Source organism: Calypte anna, chromosome 2, assembly GCF_003957555.1.
Source record: "Calypte anna isolate BGI_N300 chromosome 2, bCalAnn1_v1.p, whole genome shotgun sequence".
Classification (NCBI taxonomy): domain Eukaryota; kingdom Metazoa; phylum Chordata; class Aves; order Apodiformes; family Trochilidae; genus Calypte; species Calypte anna.
The window spans coordinates 147,313,636-147,339,616 of NC_044245.1; the positions used below are offsets into that span (position 1 = coordinate 147,313,636).

The following is a 25,981-nucleotide window of genomic DNA, read 5'->3' on the forward strand; positions in this document are numbered from 1 at the left end:
GAGAAGGGAATGGCATCACTTATCCAGCCATCAGGCCACGAACTCACTCACCTCTCAGAAGCACCAGTGATGGGGAAGCCTGAGGCACCTCAGCTCCAGGCTTGGATCAGGAACAGTGTGGCCAGCAGGTCCAGGGAAGGGATTCTGCCCCTGTACTCAGCCACAGCTTGAGTCCTGTGTCCAGTTCTGGGCCCCTCAGCTCAGGGAGGAGATTGAGGTCCTGGAGCAGGTCCAAAGGAGGGCAACCAGGCTGGTGAAGGGACTCGAGCACAGACCCTATGAGGAGAGGCTGAGGGAGCTGGGGGTGAAGAAGGCTGGAGAAGAGGAGGCTCAGGGGAGACCTCATCACTCTCTACAACTCCCTGAAAGGAGGTTGGAGCCAGGGGGGGTCGGGCTCTGCTCCCAAGTAGCTACCAGTAAGACAAGAGGGCATGGATTTAAGCTCTGCCAGGGGACGTTTAGGTTGGATATTAGGGAAAAATTCTTTACAGAGAAGGTGATCAGACATTGGAATGGGCTGCCCAGAGAGGGGGTGGATTCTCTGTCCCTGGAGGTTTTTAAAAAGATCTCTGGCTGCGGGTGCCATGGGCTGATAACCATGGTGGCAGTGGATTAAGGGTTGGACTTGATGATCTCAGAGGTTCCTTTCCAACCTGGCTGATTCTGTGATTCTGATTCCCTGGGGGCAATGGCCTCACTGGGAAATGGGAAATTAACTGGTTGGGAGAATCACGGAATCATCAAATGGTTTTAGTTTAAAAGGATCCCTAAACATCAACTAGTTCCAACCCCTTGTCATAGGCAAAGACACCTCCTACTAGAACCAGATTGCCCCATCCAACCTGCCAGGAATGGGGCAGCCACAACTGGGCAACCTGGGCCAGGGTCTCACCACCCTCACAGGAGAATAATTTCTTCCTAATGCCTCACCAAAATCTGTCCTCTTTCAGCTTAGAACCATTCCCCCCTCATCCTATCACTACGTGTTTTCGTAAAAAGTCCCTCTCCAGCTTCCCTGTAGCCCCTTCGGGTACTGGAAAGCCGCTATAAGGTCTCCTTGGAATTTTCTCTTCTCTAGGCTGAGCAACCCCAACTCTCTCAGCCTGTAAGTGAGGTGCTCCAGGTCTGTAATCAGTGACCTCCCCCTGGGATCGGGAAACGCTTTTCCCGGGGTCTCACTCAGCGGGACAGGGAGCGGAGCTGCATCCTCCCCCTTCCCGCCCGCCCTGAGGCAGCTCCGCCACCTCAGCCCCAGCACGGGCTCCGCCCCGCCCTTGCCCATCCGCTCCTTCTGATTCGCCCCAGCTCTTAGAGCGACGGGAGGTACAACCAATCACAGTGCGAGATACCCCGGGGGGGCGGGGCTGCCTGTGCGAAGGATCGGGCGCTGCCCGCCCCGCTCCGTCCCGCGGGGAGGGGCCGAGCGGCCCTGAGGGAAGGAGCAGCCGGAGCCGCTGTCCCGCCTGCATCTGCCCCGCTCTGCCATGGAGGACGTGCTCCCCTCGGGTCTGCTGGAGATCTGTCTGCTGGTCGGCGTGCAGAGAGAGCGAGTGAGGGCGGTCGTCCAGGTGAGAGGGGGTTCGGTGAGGTTGAGGGCGGGTTTGTTGCTGCCCAGTGGCTGGGTGCCCCGGTTGGTTCGTGGGGCAGCTGCCGTCAGCCCGGTTTTCTGCCCTGAGGTGTCCACAGAGTCTGGGCCAGGTCATCTCCTCCCTGCCCGGGCCTCTTTTCCCCCGTGGAGACTTGAGGAAACTACGGAGGTGGCCTCGTTGCTGTTGCCATCGCATTAGAGCGCGAATGCTGTGAAGAAAACTTGTTTTGACAGGAGCTCATCAACTAAGTAGTGTTAATTTAGTAGCAGCATTAAGTAATTACACCCTTTGGAAGGTTATGAGCTTAGATGAGGAGCGTAAGGTAGCTCTGTATCAGCAGGGACGACAAAATGCTTGAACAACGCATGTCCTTTACTTGGTGCTAAGCCCATTTCCCGTCCTCTGTTTGGAGATAAAACCTAAAGATAGGGAAATAAAACTTGGTAACTTGTAGCCTTAGGACAAAGTGAGGTTAAATCCCCCTATTGCCCTCAAGTTTCCTCCTCTGGATTTGGCACAACCCGAGGAGTGCAGATAGGGCACAAGTTGACAGCTTGGTTTCTGCTCTTAATAACTGGTTTATGATTTGTTTAGGACTGCAGCTGCTTCACCTGTGAATTAACAACTGAACTCCTGGTCCTGATTTTGCTTTGCTGGAACGTGTGGGTGTTTTTTTTTTTTTTTTTTAAGTTGTCTGTGGGCTGCCCACTGCATGTGCTGAAAATCCAAGGTGAAAATCCCAATCCAGGGAACTCCGTTGTCTTGCTTGAACTTGAGTTTGATTGTGCGCTCCGATAGCGTCAGATAAAAGAAGTCTTTGTTAAACTTGTTGCTGCTCACTCTCTCAGGAGACTGCTTTTGCTGATGTCAGTGTCTTTAAGTGATACCAGCTAAGCAAAGGTTCAAATTCCAGGATCTCATTCATGTGTACGTTGAAATTGGGGAAGTAGTTGTGCTGTAAATGTCACCATTAGGCTTTTGAAATCGGCGTGTGTTGTTTCAGCATCTGCGTGTGAAGCAAACCCAAAAGAAGAGGATTTTCTTTTTCATTCCATCTGCTCAGTTTAATATTATCGCTGCCAAAAAAAAAAAAAACCCTTCAGAATAACAAATAGGAAATTGGCTATAAAAAATAGAACCCATTTCTATATTCTGATCGCACCACAGGTTTTGAGTTGTTTGTTTGATCAGGGTATAAAACAGAGTATCAGTCAGGAAAGAAGTTGCTTCTCTTGTCGGTATTAACTATAGTAATGTCCCTGCAAGCTGTTACACTGGGATTTCAATCATGGTCTTAAAGCAGCTTTGTAGATTTACTCCATTTCCTTTTCCTTCTGCAGCATTATCTGCATGAGGAAATGGTGGAATATGTTTTGTGTCTAATTGCACTGAGTGTAGAAAGAAGAGACCTTATTGACAGAAAGTAACAAAGTTTCAGTGAAAAATAGCACCTCTGATATTTACAGGTGAAACAGCTTGATAGTGCTTCACATTTTTGGTCTTGAAAGTGCCTTTGTGCATTCTTAACTTTATTGTAATATGGAGTAATAAAGTCAGTAGCAACGTGATATAACCCACTCAGAAAGGAGGGAAAGTCTTACCTGCTGTTGATGGGGATATATTTTTCAAAGATCTGGTTTTGTACTGAAGCTTATGAAGTTCCTGGGCTGTCACCCATTAGTTGTCCTTATTGTCAAGATAATTGTCACTCAGTTCAATTTGAAGAGGAAAAAAGGCTGCTATTTTCAGCTAGAGGTTACTTTTTTTTAGTGTTGGAAGCATGTATTTTGTAAGCATGAGATGAGTGAGGATCATACAGCCATCTTTGATAAGACTTTTTTCCCCCTCAGTTATCTTCAGCTATCAAGCTGAGGTTTGATTTGGCAAGTACAATGTGCAAGCTGTCTGTGGGTTGTCTCAGATCTTCCCATCACCTCCATTTTTGGGTTCTATATCAGGCTACCACAATGAGTGGTACAGATCTTGTCTTTTATAGCATCTGCACCATGTTTTCTGGCCCTGCTAATGCAGATGTAACCACCAAACAGATTTGCTTTGTTTTGGGTTTTTTCTTCTTCTTCTATAGTGACTTCCTGGGTGTCAAGTTGTGTGACAGAAATGAGGTGGGATTGAGTTGATTGCTGGTCAGCTGTTGTGTGCTTATGGCAGTGAAAAGTAACTGTGAAATGGGCTGTGTCATCAGGACCCACAGGGAAAGGGAAGAGGTTATTACTGTTATTATTACTCCACACTCTGGAGGTTACATCTGGAATACTGTCCCATATTTGGGTACCGTGGTACTGGAAAACTACTGACAAATGAGAGCAAGACCAGAAAGAGCTAAGCTAGGTAAGGGCTGGAGCATGAGGGGAGGAAAAAGAATGTTCTTCCTGAGAGATTTCTGAAACTTGACTGGATGAGACCCAGAGCAAGCCTATGCAACTTCATTTATCATTGGTTTGAGCAAAGGATTGTACTAGAACCTCCAGAGGTCCCTTCCAACATTTTCTAAGGCTTCATACTTTTCCCTGCCTGGTTATTCCTTAAAGAAGCTGGTCCTTTCATGACATTAAAAATCAATTTAACTTCTGTGGTGGGAAAAGGAGGATGAGATGAAGGAAACACATTGCTGAGATCATGCTCTGATATGTGGTTTCAAGACTCCACGTCTTGTTTGTGTCTAAAATAGTGAGGTCATTGTAAAAATCTGTCTTTTATCCGTGCCCTACATGGCACAGGAGCATAATCAGTATCTGGGGATGGAATAAAGTCCCTGGTTTCTGCAACCTTGAAGCATTACAGGAAAGAAAAGGCATCAGTGTTTATAAGAAGCTATGGCTGGTGCAAGGGTATGTGATAGTAAAAAGCAACAAAAGAGAAGCATTGCAAAATCAAGAAGTAACAGTAGAAGCAGAGAACATAAAATGTTCAAAGAACAGTTAGAAACAACTGAATATTGTTCTCTTGTTGCCTATTCATGTCCCTGAACTGAAAGGGTAAGAAAATATGACTTGGGCTGTAGATGTTAATAAGAGATGACTTGAATGCTGACAACTGAGTCACTGGGTCAGTGGCAGTGCTGACAGTGCTGTTCTGTGGGGAAAATGAAAAGGAAAAAAAAAAAAAAAGGTGTTTAATGTTTCTGTTGTAGTTCGACATCAAGGACCCTGCCTTTTTAGAAGCTGCTACACTGTGAGGCTATTAAATGTGAGGCTGGCTGTCATCCAGCACTTTGTAGCACAGAGATGCCTTCAGTGAAGTCAGGGATTGCCCTGTCAAAGGAACTTTGTGTGATGAAAACCTCTGCAGGGCAGATCTGCCAAGTAAACGTTGCTACTGTTTGAAGAGGTCTGGGTTTTTCTTAACATAACAGCCTCAGGGCTGAGCCTTAATTCTTCATTTCCTCCCAAAATGTTTAGCTGCAGGTAATTCTGAGAGTGAGCATGTTGGATTTATCTGCATTTCCAATTTCTTCACTTCTAACAACACTTAGAGCTGGCAGCATATGGCACCCAGTAGCACAATTTGTAATTTTCTCTTTAAAATCATGGCTATCTTTTGAATATCCCACTGGATACCCACCTGAACTTTTTTCCACTCTAATTTCTTTCTTCTTCAGAATCTCTGAGCTCAGGCTTGAATAAAACACTAGAGATTTGTATGTTGTAGCTGTTTTAAAGCAGGGAGAGTGTGAGAGAGGTCAGCATTGGTTGTCAAGGAATATCTTAAACTCAAGTACTATTGATGCATCGTGTCTGAAGGCAGAAGCAGTATGTGTGATCAGTTAGGAAAAAGTAGAAAATGAAACAGATTTTCAGCCCCCGTGAGGCTCACCTTTCCTCTTTCCAAACTGATTAAACAAAGCTTCTGTTTGCTGTTTTGACCTTGCAGGGAGAATTAAAAAATTTCAGAGAAGTAATTGAAAATGCAGCTGCTTGTTTCTACTAGAGAGAACGGGCAGGAATACAAAAAGTGTTCCCATGAACAAGGAAATGCCTTCTGATCACTTCCTCCTCAGGTTTTTCATAGCAAGGCAGCAAGGGCTCTCAGTGCACTGGTACTCTACAAAGCTGCCTACTAAAAAATGTAATTTTACATGCTTTTGGGATGCCTGTTCCACTTAGTCATCAGTATCAGCTGGTTTGCTTTGTTTTCTTTTATTTGTTGCCTGATTTATCTTATTACCAGTACTAACACTTCAAACACAAGCTGTGTTTGATGCTTGATAGTTTTCTTACACCAAAGGCTTAATGCTGACATGGTGCATTGTGAATGATGAAGAATGGTGGGGTTTTTTTTGCCTATTGAAAATGCCCAGAATATTGTGCCTTTGTAAAGTGGGAAAATAGAAGAAAAAATCAGTTATTTAGTAAGAAGAAAAAAAATGCAATATAAACCCACAGTTTTAGGGGTGGAGAGACAAGAGGGCTAAAAATGGTCTGAAAATTATCTGGATGAGTGTCAACTTAGTGGTTGTTCCTGTTTTCTTTTTTGGTTTTTATAGGGCACTCAAAGAAAACTGAGAAGTCTTCCTCCTCTTACTCCTGAAGTTCTTTCTGTGTTTGTACCTCCATTTATCAGCAGAGATGATACTCAGGTGATCAATGGGGGAAGTACCTTGAATAAAAGTAAACGCCGGTCTTTCCGAAAGAAAAAAGAGAGACCAAAGATTGAAAATGTCAAGAGCCTCAATGGGGAGCAGAAAGCACCTGAGATGGAGGACATTACAGTTCCAAAGGACATTGATCTTATTGGTTTGCCACAGCTCTGCTTCCCAGGTATGCTTCAGCTCCCATTTCTTAATGAGAAGTGTTTTAATAATGTATTTGTTGACCCATAGTGCAGCCATTTTCATTTATTTTTTTTAATGATAATCCTCTCTTTATCTTTTTATGTTTCACAGAATAAAAAACTGTGTTTGCCTGTGAGCAGGTCTGTGATGAAAGCAGCTGTTACTTGGCTGGGGTGCCTTCACTCTGTTTGCCCTTACTCTGTGGTGTCAGACAGATCTCTTAGCAATAGTAGCAACACCTGCAAGATGGGGAACCCCAAAGTCCCTTTAGCCCATATTGGTAAATCATGGTTTGAGTGAGGTGCACATGCATGTACACTTATAATTTCCTCCTCCACCACCAAAATGATTGAGAACTCTCTCACTTTAAATTTGGTATTAAGATATACCTTAAGTAGCAAGAGTTTACTCCAGGTTCATTGCAGAATTTTTAACATGCATGTCACTATTGCAGACCTTATAAATACTTTGAAAAGAAAAAGAAGTGAACAAACCTGATCTGTTGTGTTTTACCAGCTAAAATGCAGAATAATTATAATTTGCTACTTCAGTAATGTGTGGCTTACAGCCTTTGTAACAACCTTTATATCAAATGGATTGTGTATGTGCATTTTGATCCCTTAAAATTAGACATTACTCTTGAAATTAAGTGGAAAAGTGCAGTGTTTGTCATGGATTACTTTTCAAGCAGTAGATAGTTAAAGAAAAGGTTTCTGCTTTTGTTACAGGGGGACTTTATTTAGCTTCTGAATCCAAAGAGGACCACATTCATTTCCTGGTCTTCACAGATGTCTGTGGTAACAGAACATATGGTGTGGTTGCACAGTACTACCAGCCTATACAAGTATGTTTTTTAACTCATGCTTTATTAAAATATATTAAAAGATAGAAAATAAAACAAAACACATAAAGAATAATGTCAGCTTTCTTTATGAAATGAACAAACATAAAATCATATGTTGGTAAGGATACAGAAGAAATCATGCTTGATATTTACATTGCAAATTAAGTACACTGGAACATCATTGCATTAGGAAAAACTGCTAAGGAATTTAGTTATGAACTTTGGATATTTTGGAGCAGTCTGTGTCATCTTGGACATCTTTTTATTGTGTTCTGTGTTCTTTCTAGAAATCTTTTGTGCTGAAATTCTTTTTAATACATATGTCTAAATCTTGTAGGCTGATATTTTTCTGAAGAGCTTAAGGGAGATAGACATCCAAATCCCCTTGAAATGTAGAGGGAATTTGGTTTCATATTTCTAGGATTCTTAAAAAACATCAGCTATAAAGTTATGATTAACATAAACACATTTAATCTGTAGTTTTCTTGCAGGATGGCTGTATTACCTCGAATGGACAGGCTACTTGGGAATCTGCACAGACTGGGAAGATACCTGCCTGTTTTGTACCATTTGCTATTTGTGTTATATCCAGATATCCATATTTTAATGCCCTCAAGGATTGTGTCTCTTGGTAAGACTTGCTGTCTCTGTTTTCCCTGAAAATAACTGTGCAGGTTTTAATACATGACTTTGTGGGATGTGGTCAGGGTACCTGCACTGTGCTAAAACAAGCATTAGGTTGAAGTTGTGAAGAGAAGAACTGTAACATGAATGTTATCCAGACAATGAATGAACATTCTAAATATGAGAGAAATTAGTTAGAAGTTGTCTGCCTTTTCTTTGAGCTTTTTAGTAAGCCTAGAAAATACCAGTGGGCAGGAAATAAATTTCTCAAGGAGTTGTTTCTTTTGAAAGAGGGTGAAAATGAAAGCACAAAAATGTCTTTATAGTGCACCAGATAAATGCCATAAAACCATGAGGAATGTTTATTATTATTTAATATATAACATATATAATATGTTAATTAATAAGCAGTTAATGACACCTTTAAATAATCCAAGTCACTTGAGGGAGTACACTGACTACTTGGCTTTTGTAGAACTAGGAGAAAAAAGTCTTAGGATAGAGAGTACTTCATTGGTTAGAAACACTCAAATACTCCATAGTGTAGATGAACTAAAAGATAAGTGAGCATGGGTCTGTTGTGTTAGAAATTTAATTTATTCTCAGGTTGTGTGTTTCTTTATTGTAAAATCATTAAAATCTATGTGCTCCTTCTCTAAAGTGGATTAAAAACTTGCCATCAGGGAGCCAGTGTGTATGCTGGACATTATGAATAATTTTCACTTGCAGCTCTGTGGTCCAGAGGTAGAAGAGACTTTTTTTTTTTTTTTTTTTTTTCCCCACTAAATTCCAGTCAAGCTTTCTGGAGTCAAATTTGAAGTCAAGTGCTTTCCTTTAGCAGACATTTATTACTTGCATGTAAATTGAAAGATGTTAGGTTGTAGGTTGGAGCTTGAGTCTTCCAGTTTGTTCTGCCAGCAGATGAGAAGCAAGTGTGTGATTCCTGGGTGGAAGCTGAGGAGCATCCCTAACCCCAAACCTGACTCCCTATCAGGATGAGACCTGACCACTCATTTCCCCACCCCATGCACATCTTTTTCCCCATGTTGAGGGCTTGGATCTGGTTGGAAGCACTGCCTCCCTCTCTGTGTTTGGATGAAGGGAGTTCTGGAGGAACAGAGCAATCCCTTCCTCCTGGGCATTGATGTTGCCCCCAGAAAAGCAGTGGTATCAGCAAGGAGTCACCCTGGCAGCAACACACCACTGCTGCTGCTCCTGCTGCCTCTGCTCTGTCATTTCCAAAGCATTAGTAAAGGGATTTAATGTGGACAGAGGACTTCAGCATGATGGGAACTGGGTATTCACAGGTCAGTGCAAAGTCAAGGTGATGTCAGTCAAATAAAAAGGAAATCTTTGTTTTCCTTTCTCCTTTCCGCTCTTTGTGTTTAAATCAGTTACGTCACCATTTGGTAGTGCAGAAGCTGCTTCATTGCTCTCTTTTCATAGTCTCTAATCTCAAATAAATGCTAATCTGCATATTTAACTCTTGCAGCTCTACTTGGTGGTGCTTTGCTGTTTATATCCACCCTTTGTAACAGGATTCATGCTGCTTCTGTCCTGTGAACTGGATGAGGGCTCCCTGCATGCTCCCCTTCCACTAGAGGGGAAATAGTATAAATTCAGCTTTACAGTTTTGGTGTTCATCAGTGGTTTATGGAGTATATTAATAAATAATTTCATCTCTGAAGTGAGACACCTCTGTCTGAAGTGAGACATCTCTGAGCTGGGAGGAGCTGGCAATTTGCAAATGCATTTTTAAAGAGCCCACTAAGGGAGAGGTAGGAAAAACCATGGAAATTTCCATAGGTTACAAAAATGTTCCTAGGTTGTGTATTTGTTTAGTCCAGACAGAAACTAGGTGGAGTTCCTGTCTGGTGCAAGCTTCTTGCCTCTGGGTGAGTATTTTAAACATTGCAATTAAACTTTCCTGCTGTGGTACTGTATAGTAGGTTTTTGCACCTATTTAAGTATTAATACCAAAGCTAACTGCTATGGATGGCTTTTCTCTTTAAGCTGAGTCTGTAGTGGTTTCTAAGGGGAGTTCAGGTTTATCAGTAACCTACCATCTAAACTTTAAGTGGTTCAGAAATATGTGAACAATTATAGGGCACAGAATAATAACCTTTGAATTTAGTACTGTGGTCATTTAACAGGAGAATTTCTCATATAATTGCACAGCTCTTCTCTCCCCTTTTTGCTGCTGGATCTGATGTAAGATGCCAGTGTGAAACTGGCAGAAAAGGGAGAGTGCAGGTGACAAAGCTGCATTTGGTGCTGGCATTTCCCAGTGTATTAGAAACCCAACTGATAGAGTTTGCATCATCTTGTCTTCTGGATTTATTGTTTTAAACCTCATGATCATGCATATTTTCCTTTATACTATTTAACAGATAATTTAACAATGTCTTTAATTATTATTTTTTTTAGAAATTATATTTTACTGTGGTGGAGTGTCCTTGTGTGATAGAAAAGGGAGGGGTGGAGACATACTGGTTTTCCTTATGGTTTCCATATGGCATGAAACAGCTGCTGGGATGTGTGGCTGTTCTGAATGGAATATAAGCAGTTAGAGTAGAGGCCTCAGTGGTTTATTTGAGCATAGTGTCCTCTGCAGCAGGGGATGTTTCAGCTTTTTGTAACATTACAAAGCATTGGCATTGTTTTCCTGTTAACCAGAAAGGGAAGTTATTTCTCCTCTGGTCACCTTAACTGTAATCAGGTGGCAAAGGGGTTAAAAATCTCATTAAATGTTTTCATAGAGTGTACCCCAGCAGTAGTGCCTCCTATACTTAAAAAAAAAGTATATATTCTTAAAATAATACCTTCAGCAGCACACTTGTATCCTTGGTGTGCCTCAGTGGTGTTTTGCAGGATGCTTCAAGTGATGAATCATTCTGTGAGCCTGGGGATTAGAAAACACTTGCTCATGGACCTCAAACCACCTATTTCTAGTTTGTAGCCCTTTCCTCAAGAGAACTTGTGGAAAAAGGCTATTTGATTTTGCTAATAAAGGCCTGATGCTGGAGTAGTTTTTAAAGGGGTTCTTTAAACCTTTCAATTCATTCAGGCTTCCATTCAAGGCCTTTTTGCAGCTTTCTTTTCCTCCAGAATTCTGCTGTGGGTGGCTTTTTTTCTCCAGCACATTCACAGGATTGCCTGTAGATGGGGGGTACTTGTTTTCATTCAGAAGACTCCTCAAAGGTATTTTACCATCATAAGCATTTCCACATAAACCCCAGGTCCCTGAACTTTTTCAAATGGCAGAGGGTAGTGTGAATCACACCTGAAAACTGAGACCAAACTGAGACACAAAGGCAGTGTCAACCTATAAATCCATGTGGTTTGGGCAGCAGGGGGAACTTTCAGACTTCAGCCAGAGAAATGAAGATCTCCATGTTCTCTGTAATTAATTTTCCAGCTAATATTCACACATTACAAGTTCACAGTGCTTCCAAATCCAGAACAATTGGAACAAAGTGGGTCTGCCTGTCTCCAAAGCCAGCAGATATGCATCTAGGCTGTGTCACAAATCTGCTGCTGCTGGTTTCTTCTACATCATTTTTTGAGAATGTGCAGGCTTAAATGAAGAGGTTTTGGCACTTTGCACAGATAATTTTACCTCATTCTATATATATTCCTGGCAGTAATCTCCTTCTGGATAAACTCCTGTTGTGGATGGATGGATCAACAGGCTCTATTCCAGCAGTAAAACTTCCAACCTGTGTGTTAGTCCTTTCAGCTGCCTTGAGAAAAGGTGGAAGTGTGCAAACAGCATTGGGAAAATTCCAAAGCTCCCAGCAGTGAGGGAGTACAAAGGGCCCATTCTTAGATGTTTTGGCTTGCTGAAAAGTCTGTCTGTGTACAGTTAATAGAGGTAATGAAAGGTTCATAAACTCCTTACCTCTCCTCTTTGATGTTTCAGAGATGACTTCATTTTTTTCATCAGATATTTACAGTGCTGTCAGCTGCTGTTACTTAGCATTAATGGGCACAGCTTGCTTCTCTTGTAGCATTTGCTGGGTTTGTTGTGATTTTTATCTCAAACAAGAAAAAAAGAAAGAAAAAAAAAAAAAGGGCAGGCCTACCTGTGCTGTTAGACCACATCTAAAATGTTACTTAATGTGAATAGTATACTTACTTTAAATACTGACTGTACTCTTTTTTTTTTTCTTTGTTTTGTTTTTTTGCCCTGTTTTTTGTGGGGTTTTTTTGTTGTTTTTGTTTGTTTGTTTGTTTTTTGTTTTTTTTTTTATAATTCTCAAATTCCCTTCCCCCTGTCTCCTGTGTTCCTAAATAGCTGATGAGCTTTTTGGGGTATAGGTATAAAAAGCTAATATTCAGCCCAGAGCAGTTTCCAAATCTGAATTTAGTGAATTTAAATGTTTCATTCATTCTACTCAATCTCATTAATCCAATAGAGTACTTCTATTCAGTAAAGTAAATGCATACACAAATATTCCTGGTTTCTAATGTATCTCTTGACTTAGTTGTGTTTTAGAATACTTACTGAAGAGCAAGTGTTCCTCTGCAGAAAGCCAATAAAAATGCAAACTGAAATAAAACCTCAAAGGAGAATGTAATCACGTTAAGTTCCATATTAACTTCATAGTTAGTACACATACAGATTTGCAGGCTTAAATTTCTGATTTTCTAAGATTTTCTAAGGGTTTGGTTTTTTTTTTCTTTCCTATAAATATGCCCATGACTTATATTGAATAAAATGTCCTTAATAAATAAAACAGCAAATGTCTAACTTGTTACATTTCAGAAATGCTGTGGGACTGAATGATTTGCAGTCTTAATAGTGTGTTTGTCTAAGTGTTCATGAATTGATCTGGCAAATAATCTGAACCATGTGATCTTTGGGGCTTTGACACAGCTGGGGTGATACAGCTCTAAAATAGAAGCATTTGACAGGTTTGCACAACTGTGTTTGTTCTTGTGGGCAGGAATGATAGCAAAGAGCAGTGTTCACAGAGGCCTAGGCCTTACATGAAATACGCCTCATGCTTCATATTCCTCTGCAGTTAAGCCCATATCTACAACCTTTCTTTTCCTCTGATGTTGTTTTCCATCCTAGAGCTGATGTTTGTTTGAGATGGGAGAAACACCATGGCAGCCTCTTGCAACTGTGTTTTGTTCCTCAAGCAATCTCTCTAGGATAATTCCTTTAGCTGTGTTTCCCCTCTAGTTTTATTTTGCCATCAGAAGACCCAGTGTGCTGTCTGCATCCTTTGATATATGTGATGCAGTAGTATGTTATGCATGGAGGTAAAAACCCCATGCTTCTCACATGGCAACATCATTAAAATTAAATGAACCTGCTGAAGGATCTAATAAATTATAAATTAATTATCTGGAATAATAGCTTCGTTACTCCTAATTTTTTTTTTCAGTTCTAGGCTATCACCAAAAATATTTTTTTTGTTTTGTCTTGTTTGAATGTCAATATTTATAAGTAATTGTCTGTAATTTAATTTCAGCCTACTAGTGCAACTGCGACCTTTCAAGGATTTAGATGTTGAGGAGCACATAAAGGAATTTGCAGCAAAATTGTTTTTAATACCCAGCCCACCTCCAGGACCACTCCACTTGGTAATTACTGATACTGCACTTCATAATTACTTTAATGTTATGTCTTATAAAGCACTGAAGATGTTATTTTATATAAGCTGGGGGACATTTTTCACTGTCAGGGCAAAGACTTTACTTGCTGATATAAACTGATGTCTGCGCTTTGAAAATAAGGCAATGCATTATTAGTAGCTGAGACAGCAGTGTGCAGGCTTGAGCACTGGCATACATTTTGGTCATGTTGTTTGATTTTTAATATTCTTCTGGGAAGGATTTGGCTTGTGCTACCCAGCTGCTGTCTGGGGACAGCATAATCTAGCTTTTGGTTTTTAGGGAGTCAGCCCACATGGTTTGTAATACAAGTGGTTGGAAGCTCCAGTCTGCAGCTGCTGTGTCAGAATAGCAGCTCACCTTCCATCTGAAGAATTTGCCACTGCCATCTTGTTGAATGCAAATCTATACACTCCAGTAAACCATGTAACTATCACCCAACCAAAGTGTGGGAATTCCCTATCTTTTGGGGAGTTAGTTGGGTGGTTACAATGCCCAGAGGGAGATCAGTGACAAGTAGGTCTGTCCTGGGGACAGTACTGTTTAGTATCTTCATCAGGGATGTAGACAGTGGAATCAGTTGTACCCTTGGCAAGTTTGGAGGTGAAACCAAGCTGAGTTGTGTGGTTGGCAAACCTGATGGGATGAGGTGACATCCAGAGGGACCTGGACAAGCTCAACAAGTGTTCCAATGTGAACCCCATGATGTTCAAGGACTAATGCAAGATCCTGCAGTTGTGTCAGGGCATTTTCCAGTATCAGTACAGGCTGGGGGATGAAGGGATGGAGAGCATCTTGGGGGTACTGGTGGATGAAAAGCTAGACATGAGCTGGGGATGTGTACTCATCCCAGAACTGTATCTTTGGCTCCATCCAAAGAAGTGTGACCCATAGGTTGGGGGAGGTGATTTTCACCTTCTATTTCTCTCTGGTAAGACCCCTACTGGAGTTCTGTGTCCAGGGCTGGAGTCCTCAGCACAGGGAAAACATGGACTTGTTGGAGCAGCTCCAGAGGAGGATCATAGAAGGTGGTCAGAGAGATGGAACTCCTGTGAGGACAGCCTGGAGAAGACTCAGGTCACCTTATTGCAGCCTTGTGATACTTACAGGGGGCTTATAAAAAAAATGGGGACAGATATTCTAGTAGATCCTGTTGTGATAGAACAAGGAATAATGGTTTCAAACTAAAAGAGGGAAGATTCAGATTAGATTTAAGGAAGAACTTTATGATGAGGGTGGTGAAACACTGGCATAGGTTGCCCACAGAGGTGGTGGATGCCCCATCTCTGGAAACACTGAAGCTCAGGTAGGACAGGACCCTGAGCAGCCTGATCTAGGTGAAGATTTTCTTGCTCATTGCAGGGGATTGGAGTAGCTGAGCTTTAAAAGTCCATTCCAACCCAAACTATTCTGTGATACTGGGACAAGTTCCCTGGTGTGGATGCTCACAGCTGTCATCTTGTTTGTGTGACTGGTAGATATGCAGTGATGTGACTTGAGAAGTAGTGCAGTCATTAAAGAAAAGAGGCCAAAAAAAATCAAAGTTGCTGGAACAGTGTGTACAGCTCTGCATTTGTTACTTCTTGTGTCTGACTAACTCTTGGGAACCAGAACAGTGTGTAGTGGGTTGTGTGTTCTGCTGAGTGATTTAAAAATTCAGGACTGGCTGCTGCCTAAGATGTAGCTGAGAGGAAAAACTCATAAATACTTGTGTTGTGTATCTGAGATATGTGGGCTGTGTTCTCTTTACAACCTGTCCCAAATCAAGCTGGCTGTTACCTGAGTCAGGGAATTCAGCACACTCTGTGTACAGAAACAGCTTCCAGGGAAGCAAAGCTTCAGCTATGGACTTCTCCTTAGCTTTCCTTAACCCTGGGATGAGGGGTTAGGAGTGGATTCAGAAATAGCAAAGCTGGAAAATTGAATGATTGGCTAAACCATCTGGTAAGTGCTGAGATCAGCAGCACGTGCATCTGACCACCCAGGAATTTTAGCTGAAGTGTTTGAAACATTGAAAAAGCTCTTTTGTTTTGCCTCGTTCTGTCTTCTTAACATGAGCACCCATGCTTATGGTTCCACTTTCAGTTTCCTATTTCTTTTATCAGTTTTCTTACTCTCAATCAGTAAATCCTGAATTAAATGTGTTTTGGAAACATTTTCATCACAAAGTAAATGGAAATCATCTGTTGTTACAGGTATTTAATATGAAGCCACTTCAAATAATAATTCCTTCACGAGAGGATCCAGACAGTCCAATTATTGACTTGGATCTTCATCTGCCATTGCTGTGTTTCAAGCCAAAGCAGGTGCTGCAGGTAAAACTAAATGATACTTTCAAATGTATTAGAAATTGACAGTACTGGTAATTTGTGGTTAAAAAAGATATCTAGATATTTAGTTACCAAAAAACCCCTTAAAATTCAGAATTGTGTTAGTTCTGAACATTAGACATATGGCCTAATAAAACGTACTTGTTAAGATACTTTGGTTTTTTACTCCAGATTAGATTAAGGTATATTGGATTTCTTTCTCCTGTGGTACAGCAATAGGTGCTTAATTTCTCAAGCATCTAGTTTAAAGTAAAAATGCCCAAGCTGATTGACAATTTTTATTTTGCATTACCATAAAATGCTTTTTTACATGGGTCATAAGAATCCTTTATATGTGTAAGACAGTGAACCATTGGATGGATTGGTAACAGTAAATATTCTCATATAAACAAAGTGGAAATGGTATAGAAAGACAAGAAAATACCAAAAGCTATTTGCAAAGAATGTTTCAGTTCTTAATAGAATCATACAATAATTTTGATTTGGAGCATCATTTTTTTGTTTCCTGACCCAGTTCACTGCTCAGAGGACACTTGTGAAATTAAAATAAGTTGCTCAAGGTCATCAATATTCCTGGTGCCACTTCTAAAATGAGCAGTTTCTGTCCACTTCCCATCCCCCCTATCCAGGGATGACTGTAAACATCCTCAGTCCTGGAAGTAAACAATAATGTCTTATTTTTGGAATCTGATCATTCTTCCACCCATATCAGCCTCTGCCCACAGGTACGTTATGAATAAAACTATCTCAATTCCTAAATGCTCTTCTGCAACTGGTGCATCTTGAAGATCTGCAAGATGTCCCATGTGTGCCATTAGTCTTTTTGGCTTGGATTCATCCCAACTGACTTGAATTTGGTTCTTGGAGTCCTCTGGGTCCCTTTCTGTCAGTGAAAAAAAGTGTGGACATTTCCAGGTGGCTTCCTCTGTGAAAGCACTGCTCTCTGGTGGCACTGTAAGGAATGTGACTACCTAAGGTCTTGAATAGGTATTTGGGAGAGATGTCTAAAACCTGAGTAGTCTTTGTGCTCAGCATCAAGGACAGGTTTGCTTTTGTTCCTCATCTGAGTAACTTTTTATAGTAATTTTTACAGTAATTTATTACAGTGATGCTGTGGAAGAGTTGCAACGGTTCTTGGTAATTCCAGATAAATCTTGTTGATATTGGTTGCAAAACTCTCATTGACTTAAGTTTTCTCTCTTTTTCTCTCTTCCTCTCTTCTTAATTTTGTAAAAATCATTAAGTAGATGTTACTTTATAAAACAGAAATTGTGATTTATCCACGAGCAGATGAAATATTTGCACATACCTTGCGTGCTCTAGTTACAACTCTTCATAAACATGCAGCATTTTGTTTTGTTGGTTTTTTTTTTTCCAGATTATGACCTGCATTTTGACTGAGCAGAGAATAGTTTTCTTCTCTTCTGACTGGGCTCTGCTGACACTCATTGCTGAATGCTTTATGTTGTACCTCCACCCTCTCCAGTGGCAACACACTTTTGTGCCCATCCTGTCACGGCAGATGCTGGATTTTGTGATGGCCCCAACATCTTTCCTGATGGGATGTCACATTGATCACTTTGAAGAAGTTAGCAGGGTATGTTTCACACTCTTGCTGTTGACTTTGCAGTGCATTTGTCACTGTGCTGATTTCAGGTGCGTTTAGTGACTTGCTTTTGTTATTTAGGTGTGTGAGAAATGGGGAAATTAAAAGTAATGGAGCTTTACTGTGGTGTCTACTGACTTCCTGGAAAACTTTCTTTTCTCTGCAGGATAGTGGAACTTTTGCAAGTTCAGGTTTCTCTTGGGGAAAAATTCTACTTGCATGTTGTTTGATTCATATAAATATTTTCCCTTGAGATAACTGAGGTTATTTTTTACTCAAAGATTTGTATGGAATGAATCAGGTGTTTTTTCCAGGCATCTGGGTTAAGATGTGAGCACATAATTGAAACTCTTCATGAAGAGACTGCTGTTCCCCATGTTTAAATATTTAATAAAATGAATAAATTAAGGAAAAGTACCTGGCTTCATGGGAGATACAGATACCTGAACTGAGTGATGGGTGAACTCCACACACTTACACACCAGGCAGCTCCTACAAGCCCTATGTTAAAAAGGTCATAAAAGTAATTGAGGCCAATGGCATCCTGGCCTGGATCAGGAAGAGTGTGGCCAGCAGGTCCAGGGAAGGGATTCTGCCCCTGTACTCAGCCCTGGTGAGGCCACAGCTTGAGTCCTGTGTCCAGTTCTGGGCCCCTCAGCTCAGGAAGGAGATTGAGGTGCTGGAGCAGGTCCAGAGAAGAGCAAGGAGGCTGTGAAGGGATCCAGCACAAGTCCTGTGAGGAAGGGCTGAGGGAGCTGGGGGTGTTGAGGCTGGAGAAGAGGAGGCTCAGGGGAGACCTGATCACTCTCTACAACTCCCTGAAAGGAGGTTGGAGCCAGGGGGGGTTGCTCTCTTTTCCCAGGCAACTCTCAGCAAGACAAGAGGGCAGGGTCTCAAGTTGTGCCAGAGGAGGTTTAGGTTGGACATTAGAAAGAATTTCTTTAGGGAGAGGGTGATCAGACATTGGAATGGGCTGCCCAGGGAAGTAGTGGATTCTCTGTGTCTGGAGATAGTTAAAAAGAGACTGGATGTGGCACTCAGTGCCATGGGCTGGGAACTGCAGCAGGAGTGGATCAAGGGTTGGACTTGATGATCTCTGAGGTCCCTTCCAACCCAGCCCATTCTATGATTCTATGAAAAGCCATGTAAAGAATATAATAACACATTTTTTCTGAGGTGGTTTTTTTTTTTTTTAATCTCCTTTTTCCAGAATCTTATTTAACTAAGCCTCTTCTGGTGGGTAACACAGATCTTGATTACCCTAAAAGATTTAATAAAACCCAGCTTCATAGGGCAGGACTGATGTGCATATACTTTCTTGAGGGTATGCATAGGTTTTCTGTCAATGTTCAAAAGCAATATAGAAAAATTAATCCATCTCTTTAGAAGACAAAGTGAAACTTGTCCATCTAGTCAAGTTCAGAATGAGCAAAGAATTAATTTAAGGTGAAGTAGGTAATTTTTAATATTTTTTTTTAATCAGCAATACAATGGATCCTTTTCAAGGATTAGGTTAGAGATCCAGTTTTAATTTAATACTGTGTGAACAACCTACTAGCTTACCAAGTATTTATCTATGGTGATTAATATCTGTTAGTTTAATGACATTTATTTTTCTTGAAAGCAATTGTTTAATTATCTTTATGATATAATAGTTGGGAAGGAAAAAGGTTTTCTGGTTTCTGGTTTCTGAAATAATTATTTGCCTGAGGACTATATAAAGAAGAAGTAAATGTTTTTACAATATATTTACAATAATTTTGTTTTCTTTTGTTATAAGGAAGCTGAAGACTTAATTCTAATTAATATTGATAATGGAGATATAGCACATTCAAAAATGGTTGAAGAGGAACCTGAAATTCCAGATGTTCCAACACAAGCAGCAGAAACTTTCATAAAAAGGTGAAAAGATGTTGGAGTTGTGGAGTTATCATGGTGCATAAATCATGCTTGAACCTCTTCCTAAGGGTTTTTAATTTTGTATTGTTTTTTATTAGATTATTTCATTCATATAAAACTCACTGTATTTGATAAGGACGAATTGAAAATTTCACTTAATTGGTATAAAGGTAACTTTAAGCAGTCATAATCATAGCTGTATTATTTTGCCACACTTGGAATTCTTATTTCATTTCTATTACTGATATGGATTACTCTCTGAACTTAACTCTTCTTTACAAAGATGACTGAGTACACTGATTTTTCAGGTACTGGTAGCACTCCCAGGGAATCTTGTTAGGTTGTCAGTGCTTGCAGATCAACCTTGCACTTTCTCATGCTGTAAGATGTGTGAGGCCTCAGTGACTTTTTTTCTTTAGAAGGTATGAAAAAAAATAATTTGGTTTTAGGATTCAATTTGTTAAATTTCTTCCTCTGTGTAGAGTGGAGAGTCTGCAGCTCCACTATGATCTAGAGCTCTGCCACCTTCGAGCCAGCACAGATCTTGCTGAACTCCAAATGCGAAGGAGGTCTTGGCAACAGAAGCTGAATGCTGAAGTTCAGCAAACCACTTTGCAGTTAATTGTTAACATCTTCAGGTGAGTGGAGGGAGTATTTTTTTATTAGAAGAGCATATGGTGTTGGTTAAGACACTCTCACCAAAAATATTCTTATTAAATATCTTGTAAATCTCTTAAGTTTTGTCAGGAAGTATGAGAAGGACATCTTGCTATCCTGCTGGAATATCAATAATTAATGTGTTTGGGTACAGATTCATTGCTACAATATCACAGATAAAACTGTACTAATTTTGAAACTGTGTGTCTTTTGTATGAAAATGCCAGGAGGAGAAATACAGTCCTCATATTTTGTAATAGATAAAAGCTTAAGGCCCAGGAGGGATATTAATTAGTAACTAGACACAGCCTTGGTCACTATTGGTTTTTTTCATCTAGAAAAGGTCTAATTATGCTAATTTTCCTTGTTCTTAATCTAACATAATGTATTGATACCCACAGTTGTTAAAAGTGTGGTAGGTGATGCATGCAAAGAAGTGCAGAAAATTGATGGATAGTTTGCATATGATTATCTTCTTTTGCACAGATAGTAACACAGCCAGGAAAATGAAGCTGCTTACCTGGTATTTCTAAAGGATGTGATTATCTTATATATCATAGAGTGGTTTGGGTTGGAGGGGACCTTAAAGATCATCCAGTGCCAAACCCCTTGCCATGGGCAGGGACACCTCCCAACTAGACCAGGTTGTTCTAAGCCCCATCCAACCTGGCCTTGAGCACTTCCAGGGACAGAGTATCCACAGCTTCTATGGTCAACCTGTGTGTCACCACCCTCCCAGTGAAGAATTTCTCCCCAATATCTAATCTAAATCTTCCCTCTTTCAGTTTGAAGCCATTGCCCCTTGTCAGGACAGAGGTCTGCAAATAACTGTGCAGATACCCATCCCTAGGTACTTCTTACTGCTGGAGATGGTGCTTGCTTTGGATCAGCTCTCCAGTTGCTCACATGAATGCTCCCTCAGGCTCTCAGGCAGAATGTGCTGGGTTAATTTATGTTGTACAAACACCAGGTCTGTGTTAACCTGCTCACTGCTGCTGGATCAGCTTGGGTTATGCCTTCTGAGAAGTGTCTGGGCACACCTGGGGGACAAAGCTGCTGAGCATGGAGGATGGAACAGATTTCACAGCTAGCACAGCTGGATATGGAAAATGAAATGCATTTGCAACTTGATGTGCTGCCTCTGTGGGATTTGGTGGATGTCAGTGCTTGGCAGCAGATAAAGATGAGGAGAAATGCATTCTCCTGCTGCCAGCTTGAACTCCTGCTTGACAACAGAGAATGAACAGATGCTTCACTCTCTAAGAGATAAAGTATATTTCATAAAGAGTTTGATTCTCTTCTTAATTTCTTTCTCCTTTCCTTCAAACTTTCTTTCTCTTTTTTTTCAGCCTTGTTTCTTCTGTCCTCTAATGCTGTATCTACCAGCCTCCAGGAGTGAAGGAAAGTAAATCTCTGATGTAATTGTTGCTGCTGTCCTCAGTAAAGCACTGTAGTATTTTTCTGTGCATGGGGGTTCCACGATTAAAGCAAAAAATGCTAAATTATGCAGAACATATAATTTTATTAACCATTTAATTTTTTTCCTTAACCCATGTGGCTTGATAAACTGGTAATGGGTTTTTATTGTTGATTTATCAAAGACAACCAATGTAGAAACCTGTCATGCATATATGATTCCTCTTTCATGCTTACATTGAAATTTTAGCTCACCAACTTGTCTTCTTCATTCCTGTGTTTTCATGGAGTTTTCTTTTTCCTAAGTACCCAGCATGAGTAGCTCAAATAATATGTAAATAATAAAATGGGCACAAATTGTAAGGACTTCCATGTATCTATCTTAAATAATTCATAATTTCTTACATACAGACTTCAAAGAACAAGTTTTCTTTCAGGAAAAAAAATAAAAATAATCCCACTTTCTCCTCCCAAAACAACTTTTTCTGGCTCACCTGAGGCACAGGTGTTACTACTGATACCTCATTTTCCAGAGATAGCACAGTGCTGCCTGCTGTGACCATGCATGCACTGAAAATATGCATCAGTTCTTTATCTCACATTCTTTTATTTCAAAATTCTGTCTCATTAGTCAACTGCCAGTTACCTCTGGCTTGATGAGCAGGGCTGGAGAGTGCAGAAAAAAAAGTATGTAATTGGTAATATCTCCCATGCATGTTCCAGGTGCAGTGTAAGGGGACAGTGTCAGGTCAGATCTTTCAGACTGGATGTGTGGATGGATGCAGTTGGGTTTTTTAGTGCTCCAGGTGGGTTGTGTGTAATTCAGGAACTGTGTGTAAATGTCATTCCAGGATTGGAGCCTAAGTCATGACTTCAATATATAGATTTTTCTCTGTGGTTTACTAAAAAGGGTTATTTTTTAGTTACTCTTACTGTGGGTTATGCTTAAATAACTTTGATTTGAAATGGCAGTGGCAACAGGGAGCACATCTTATGAGTTTACATTCTTTTTCTATGATTCAGTAACTCAGACTTGTTCAGTAAAGTCAAGTTTGCCTTCTGATACTGCAGCATATTTCTATTTTGTCTACTGGTTCTGCAGCATATTTCTAGTACTACCAGTGGGCTGCTGCTACTGCAAAAGTGCAACTTGCTTAAAAATCTCCAACCTTATTTATATATTTTTATTATTATTTTTTTTTTGGCTCCAGGGAGGTGAAAGACCACCTAAATTATGAACACAGAGTGTTTAACAGTGAAGAATTTCTGAAAACAAGGGCAACTGGAGACCAGCCATTTTACAAAAAGGTAAATTCAGTGCTGTGTATACTGTGATTCTCTGTTAATAACCTGTATTTTAGGATTAATGCAAAAATTTAACAGAATGGTGGCAGTTTGGTCTGTGTGGTGTGGTTGAAGCCCCCTCTTTTGCAGAGTGCTTTACCAAATTATTTCTTTTACCATAAACAGATGAAATAGTAGACAGCATTTTGAAGAGCAAGCTGCTCTGTACTTCCAGAGCAAATTAAATGGAATTCTTCAGATGTGAGGTTAACCTAAGGGTAAAGCTGCATCTAAACTGTTGTCACCATTTAACACTGGCCTGGCAATTAAACTGAGTGACAGATGCTCTCTGTTAATCTCTCTCTCCTCCCTGATAAAGAAAGAGAGAATAAGGGAGAAAGAATTATGGGTTGGAAACTAAACTACACAACTTTAATGAAACAATAATGAGAAATAGGAAAAAATACTGAATATATACAAGAAAATTGATCCCAGGTTCCTCCCCCTGTCCCCCAATAACTCTCCCATCCACACCGAGACTGCAGGGCAGCCCTGGGAAAGTCCAGGCTGGACTCCTGGGGTCAGCAGCAGTGGGGAGCTGGAGGCAGGAACACACAGATTCAGGCTGGCATGGATCAGGAGCACAGGCAGAGGAAGGGATGGAATCCTCCCAGGATGCTGAAGGAAAACAGGGAGAGGGGAAGAAGGGGAAGCAGGAAGGGGTATGACCCTGGTGATCCCTCCAATTTATCCTGAGGATGAGGTGTATGGGATGGAATCCTCTGTTTGGTCAATTCTGGCCATTTCTCTTGTCTGTTTCTCCCCAAAGGAGGGCTGCAGGTGGGACCTCTTTCCTCCTTTTCTCCTTCCAGAGGGCAAAGTGTTCCTCAGAGCTGAGCAGTGGCCTTGGTTCTGCACCCCATTCTCCAGCTGTAACTCTAAACATTGAGTGGGATCAGTCCCAGAAGCAGACACTGCCTGAGAAACTTGCTGTTCATTTCAGCAAGTGCAGCTCCTTCCAAGAGACTCAGCTGAAAGCAAAAGTCCAAGACAGAAAATCACCTTTATCCTGGCCCAAACCAGGACAACTCTATTTTAAGGACAAGTACCTGTCCAAACTGTTTGGACCGAAGCCCACAGATAGACATGAGTTTTCAGCAAGCCTGTGAGCCCAGCAGAAGGGAGCTCAAATGACACCCATCCCAGTCCCTGCTTTATCTGCAGTGTGAGCAGCCAGGCAGGGGGTTGCCCGTGGCTGCTTGGCTCCAGGCCATGAGACTATTTTTCCCACGAGGTGTCACAGTGAATGCTTGGTGCTGGCTTTGAGATGAGTGGCACTGATGTCCTTAGGGCCTGCAGTGTGACAAGGCATGCAAGACATAGCTTGATGCATCTGACGTGCTTCACCATGTTGTATTATCTGTGGCGTACAATTTATCTGCTGGTGAAGCCCACGAAGTTCACAAATAGTTCATGACCTTGGGCCTGGCCCATGGTTGCTGGAGGATGAAGGACACGCTGAAATCCCCACTTTTTTTTGTTTGTTTGTTTGTTTTGTAGCCCTCCTGCTAGCTCAACTTATTAGATCCTTATCTGAGTTTGAAACCCCGTAGGGTTTTTCAAACCCTGAATCCCTTTTGCACCTGTTCTGATCAGCTTGATCCTACCATTAGCATAAACCTCATCTGCTGAGGCTCCAGAATGACTCAGTTTTCTGCCAGTGTATGCAGTGAACCAGTTTTCTGTGCAGGTTGTTTTTTTCCTCTGGAGCACAGACAGCACTAGTGAATGAGTTTGCCTTTTGGTAATGGCTTTTATATCCTAGGGAATAGGAGTGGGTTTCATTTCCTCAAGAAAATGTCTTGGTCACCAGAATGATTTAGAGCAGTTGTCCTGGCCTTTTGGTTTAGGATTATCATTGACCAGTAAAGTGAGGTGATCTTTTGGGGTGAGAAGGAAGGAGAAAGGAAGAGGGAACAGAAGGAAAGGAGTAGGTAGAGAGGGAGACCAATATTACATGAGTTCCTGTGAGAGTATCTTGCAGTGTTAAGGTAGTTTGTCCCCAAGTGGGGAGGTTGAGAGATTCATCCTTGCTGTTATTTTATATTCAACTGTTTGTAGTGATCTGTAGAATAATCGTAAGAGAAGGCCAAACAATTCATTCTAAAGGATTTTTTTTTCAGTTCCTGCAGCTTGTCTCCTGCATGTAGAATTGCCAACAAACTATGCCATCTACTGGAGAAATGATTAAAAGCAGAAATCTTAGTGGTTTTGTAGATGCCATTTTACAGTATGCAATACACATGGATTGATAAGAGTATGAATGATCTATGTGTTGGTGAAATGTTTCCATTAATTTCAGAGCACCTACATGACTCATGAAGCTCACTTGCTTTTTGAAAACATCATAGAAATACACTCGTGTCTGACCAGTGGGCTTTTAGGTTCTTGGTTTTTGGTTTTATTTTTATCCTGTGATAAGCTCCAAAACTAACAAGGGAACTTTCAGGCAAGTCTCTGAGAGATATCATTATATCAAAGTAATTTTTCATATTTATGTTCAAAGATACAACTGTCTTTCTGTTAGTTTGTAAAAGCTGGAGGTTGGATAACAATGGGATTCCTGGTTATAATAATATTGTCTCTGAAAGTTTGTGTTTGGTTTTCTACAGGGATTAGCTTTCTGAATTGCTTATTTCAAACATAGCTCTGTGCTATCAATGACATTTATATAATATACATGTTACATTGCCTGAAATCCTTGCTTTTATCTTGTTTTAATTTGCAGTGGAGATGGTTGCTTTCTACTTTAATTCACAGCTGACATTTCTTATGGTGTACTTCATGCCTCAAGTAGCAATTTGACCTTTTAGAAATGATTTCTGGGTGACACCACAATGATTATCCTAGTAGGGAAAAATCTGGGAGAAAAGCTGACTCATCTTTTCAGTTTGATGTAATGTTAGAGGGCCTTGAACTTCTTATTCCAAACCCTAGACAATATTGGCATCCCTTAGTAATAGGCAGAAAATCAGTAGCAAAAAATCTATTTTTTTTTGGTCATTATTTTTCACTTTAGTTCTGTTCCATCCTTTGGAAGGCAATCTGAGATTACTGTTTGCAAGTGAGGAAATAACCCCAGAAGTGCAGGAGGTGAATGGAAACCAAGTTCTTCAGTTGCTGAAGCTTTCAAGTATTTTTTTGTTTTGTGATTGCTAAATTGGAAGTTCTCTGCTTTGCATATGCAGAGATAATAAAAACATGCTAATAAAAATGTAATTTGCAAATGACCCCCAGTTAACCAGTTTGTGTCTT

At 40.8% G+C, this 25,981-nt stretch overlaps 1 protein-coding gene across 3 annotated transcripts in view; it reads left to right on the forward strand.

Moving 5' to 3' along the window:
- The first annotated feature begins 1,409 nt into the window (after positions 1–1,409).
- The window catches only part of DENND3 (DENN domain containing 3), a 42,675-nt gene continuing 18,103 nt past the window's right edge, over positions 1,410–25,981 (forward strand). For 2 of the 3 annotated variants that reach the window (XM_008502423.2, XM_030445917.1), the window contains exons 1-10: positions 1,410–1,568; positions 6,094–6,367; positions 7,110–7,225; positions 7,717–7,856; positions 13,333–13,444; positions 15,670–15,789; positions 17,183–17,401; positions 19,191–19,312; positions 19,792–19,947; positions 22,594–22,690. In XM_008502423.2, the coding sequence (XP_008500645.1) occupies positions 1,485–1,568; positions 6,094–6,367; positions 7,110–7,225; positions 7,717–7,856; positions 13,333–13,444; positions 15,670–15,789; positions 17,183–17,401; positions 19,191–19,312; positions 19,792–19,947; positions 22,594–22,690 (1,440 nt within the window). In that variant the 5' untranslated portion in view covers positions 1,410–1,484. The remainder of the gene's footprint in view (positions 1,569–6,093; positions 6,368–7,109; positions 7,226–7,716; positions 7,857–13,332; positions 13,445–15,669; positions 15,790–17,182; positions 17,402–19,190; positions 19,313–19,791; positions 19,948–22,593; positions 22,691–25,981) is intronic. The other variant, XM_030445918.1, reaches the window with a different exon arrangement.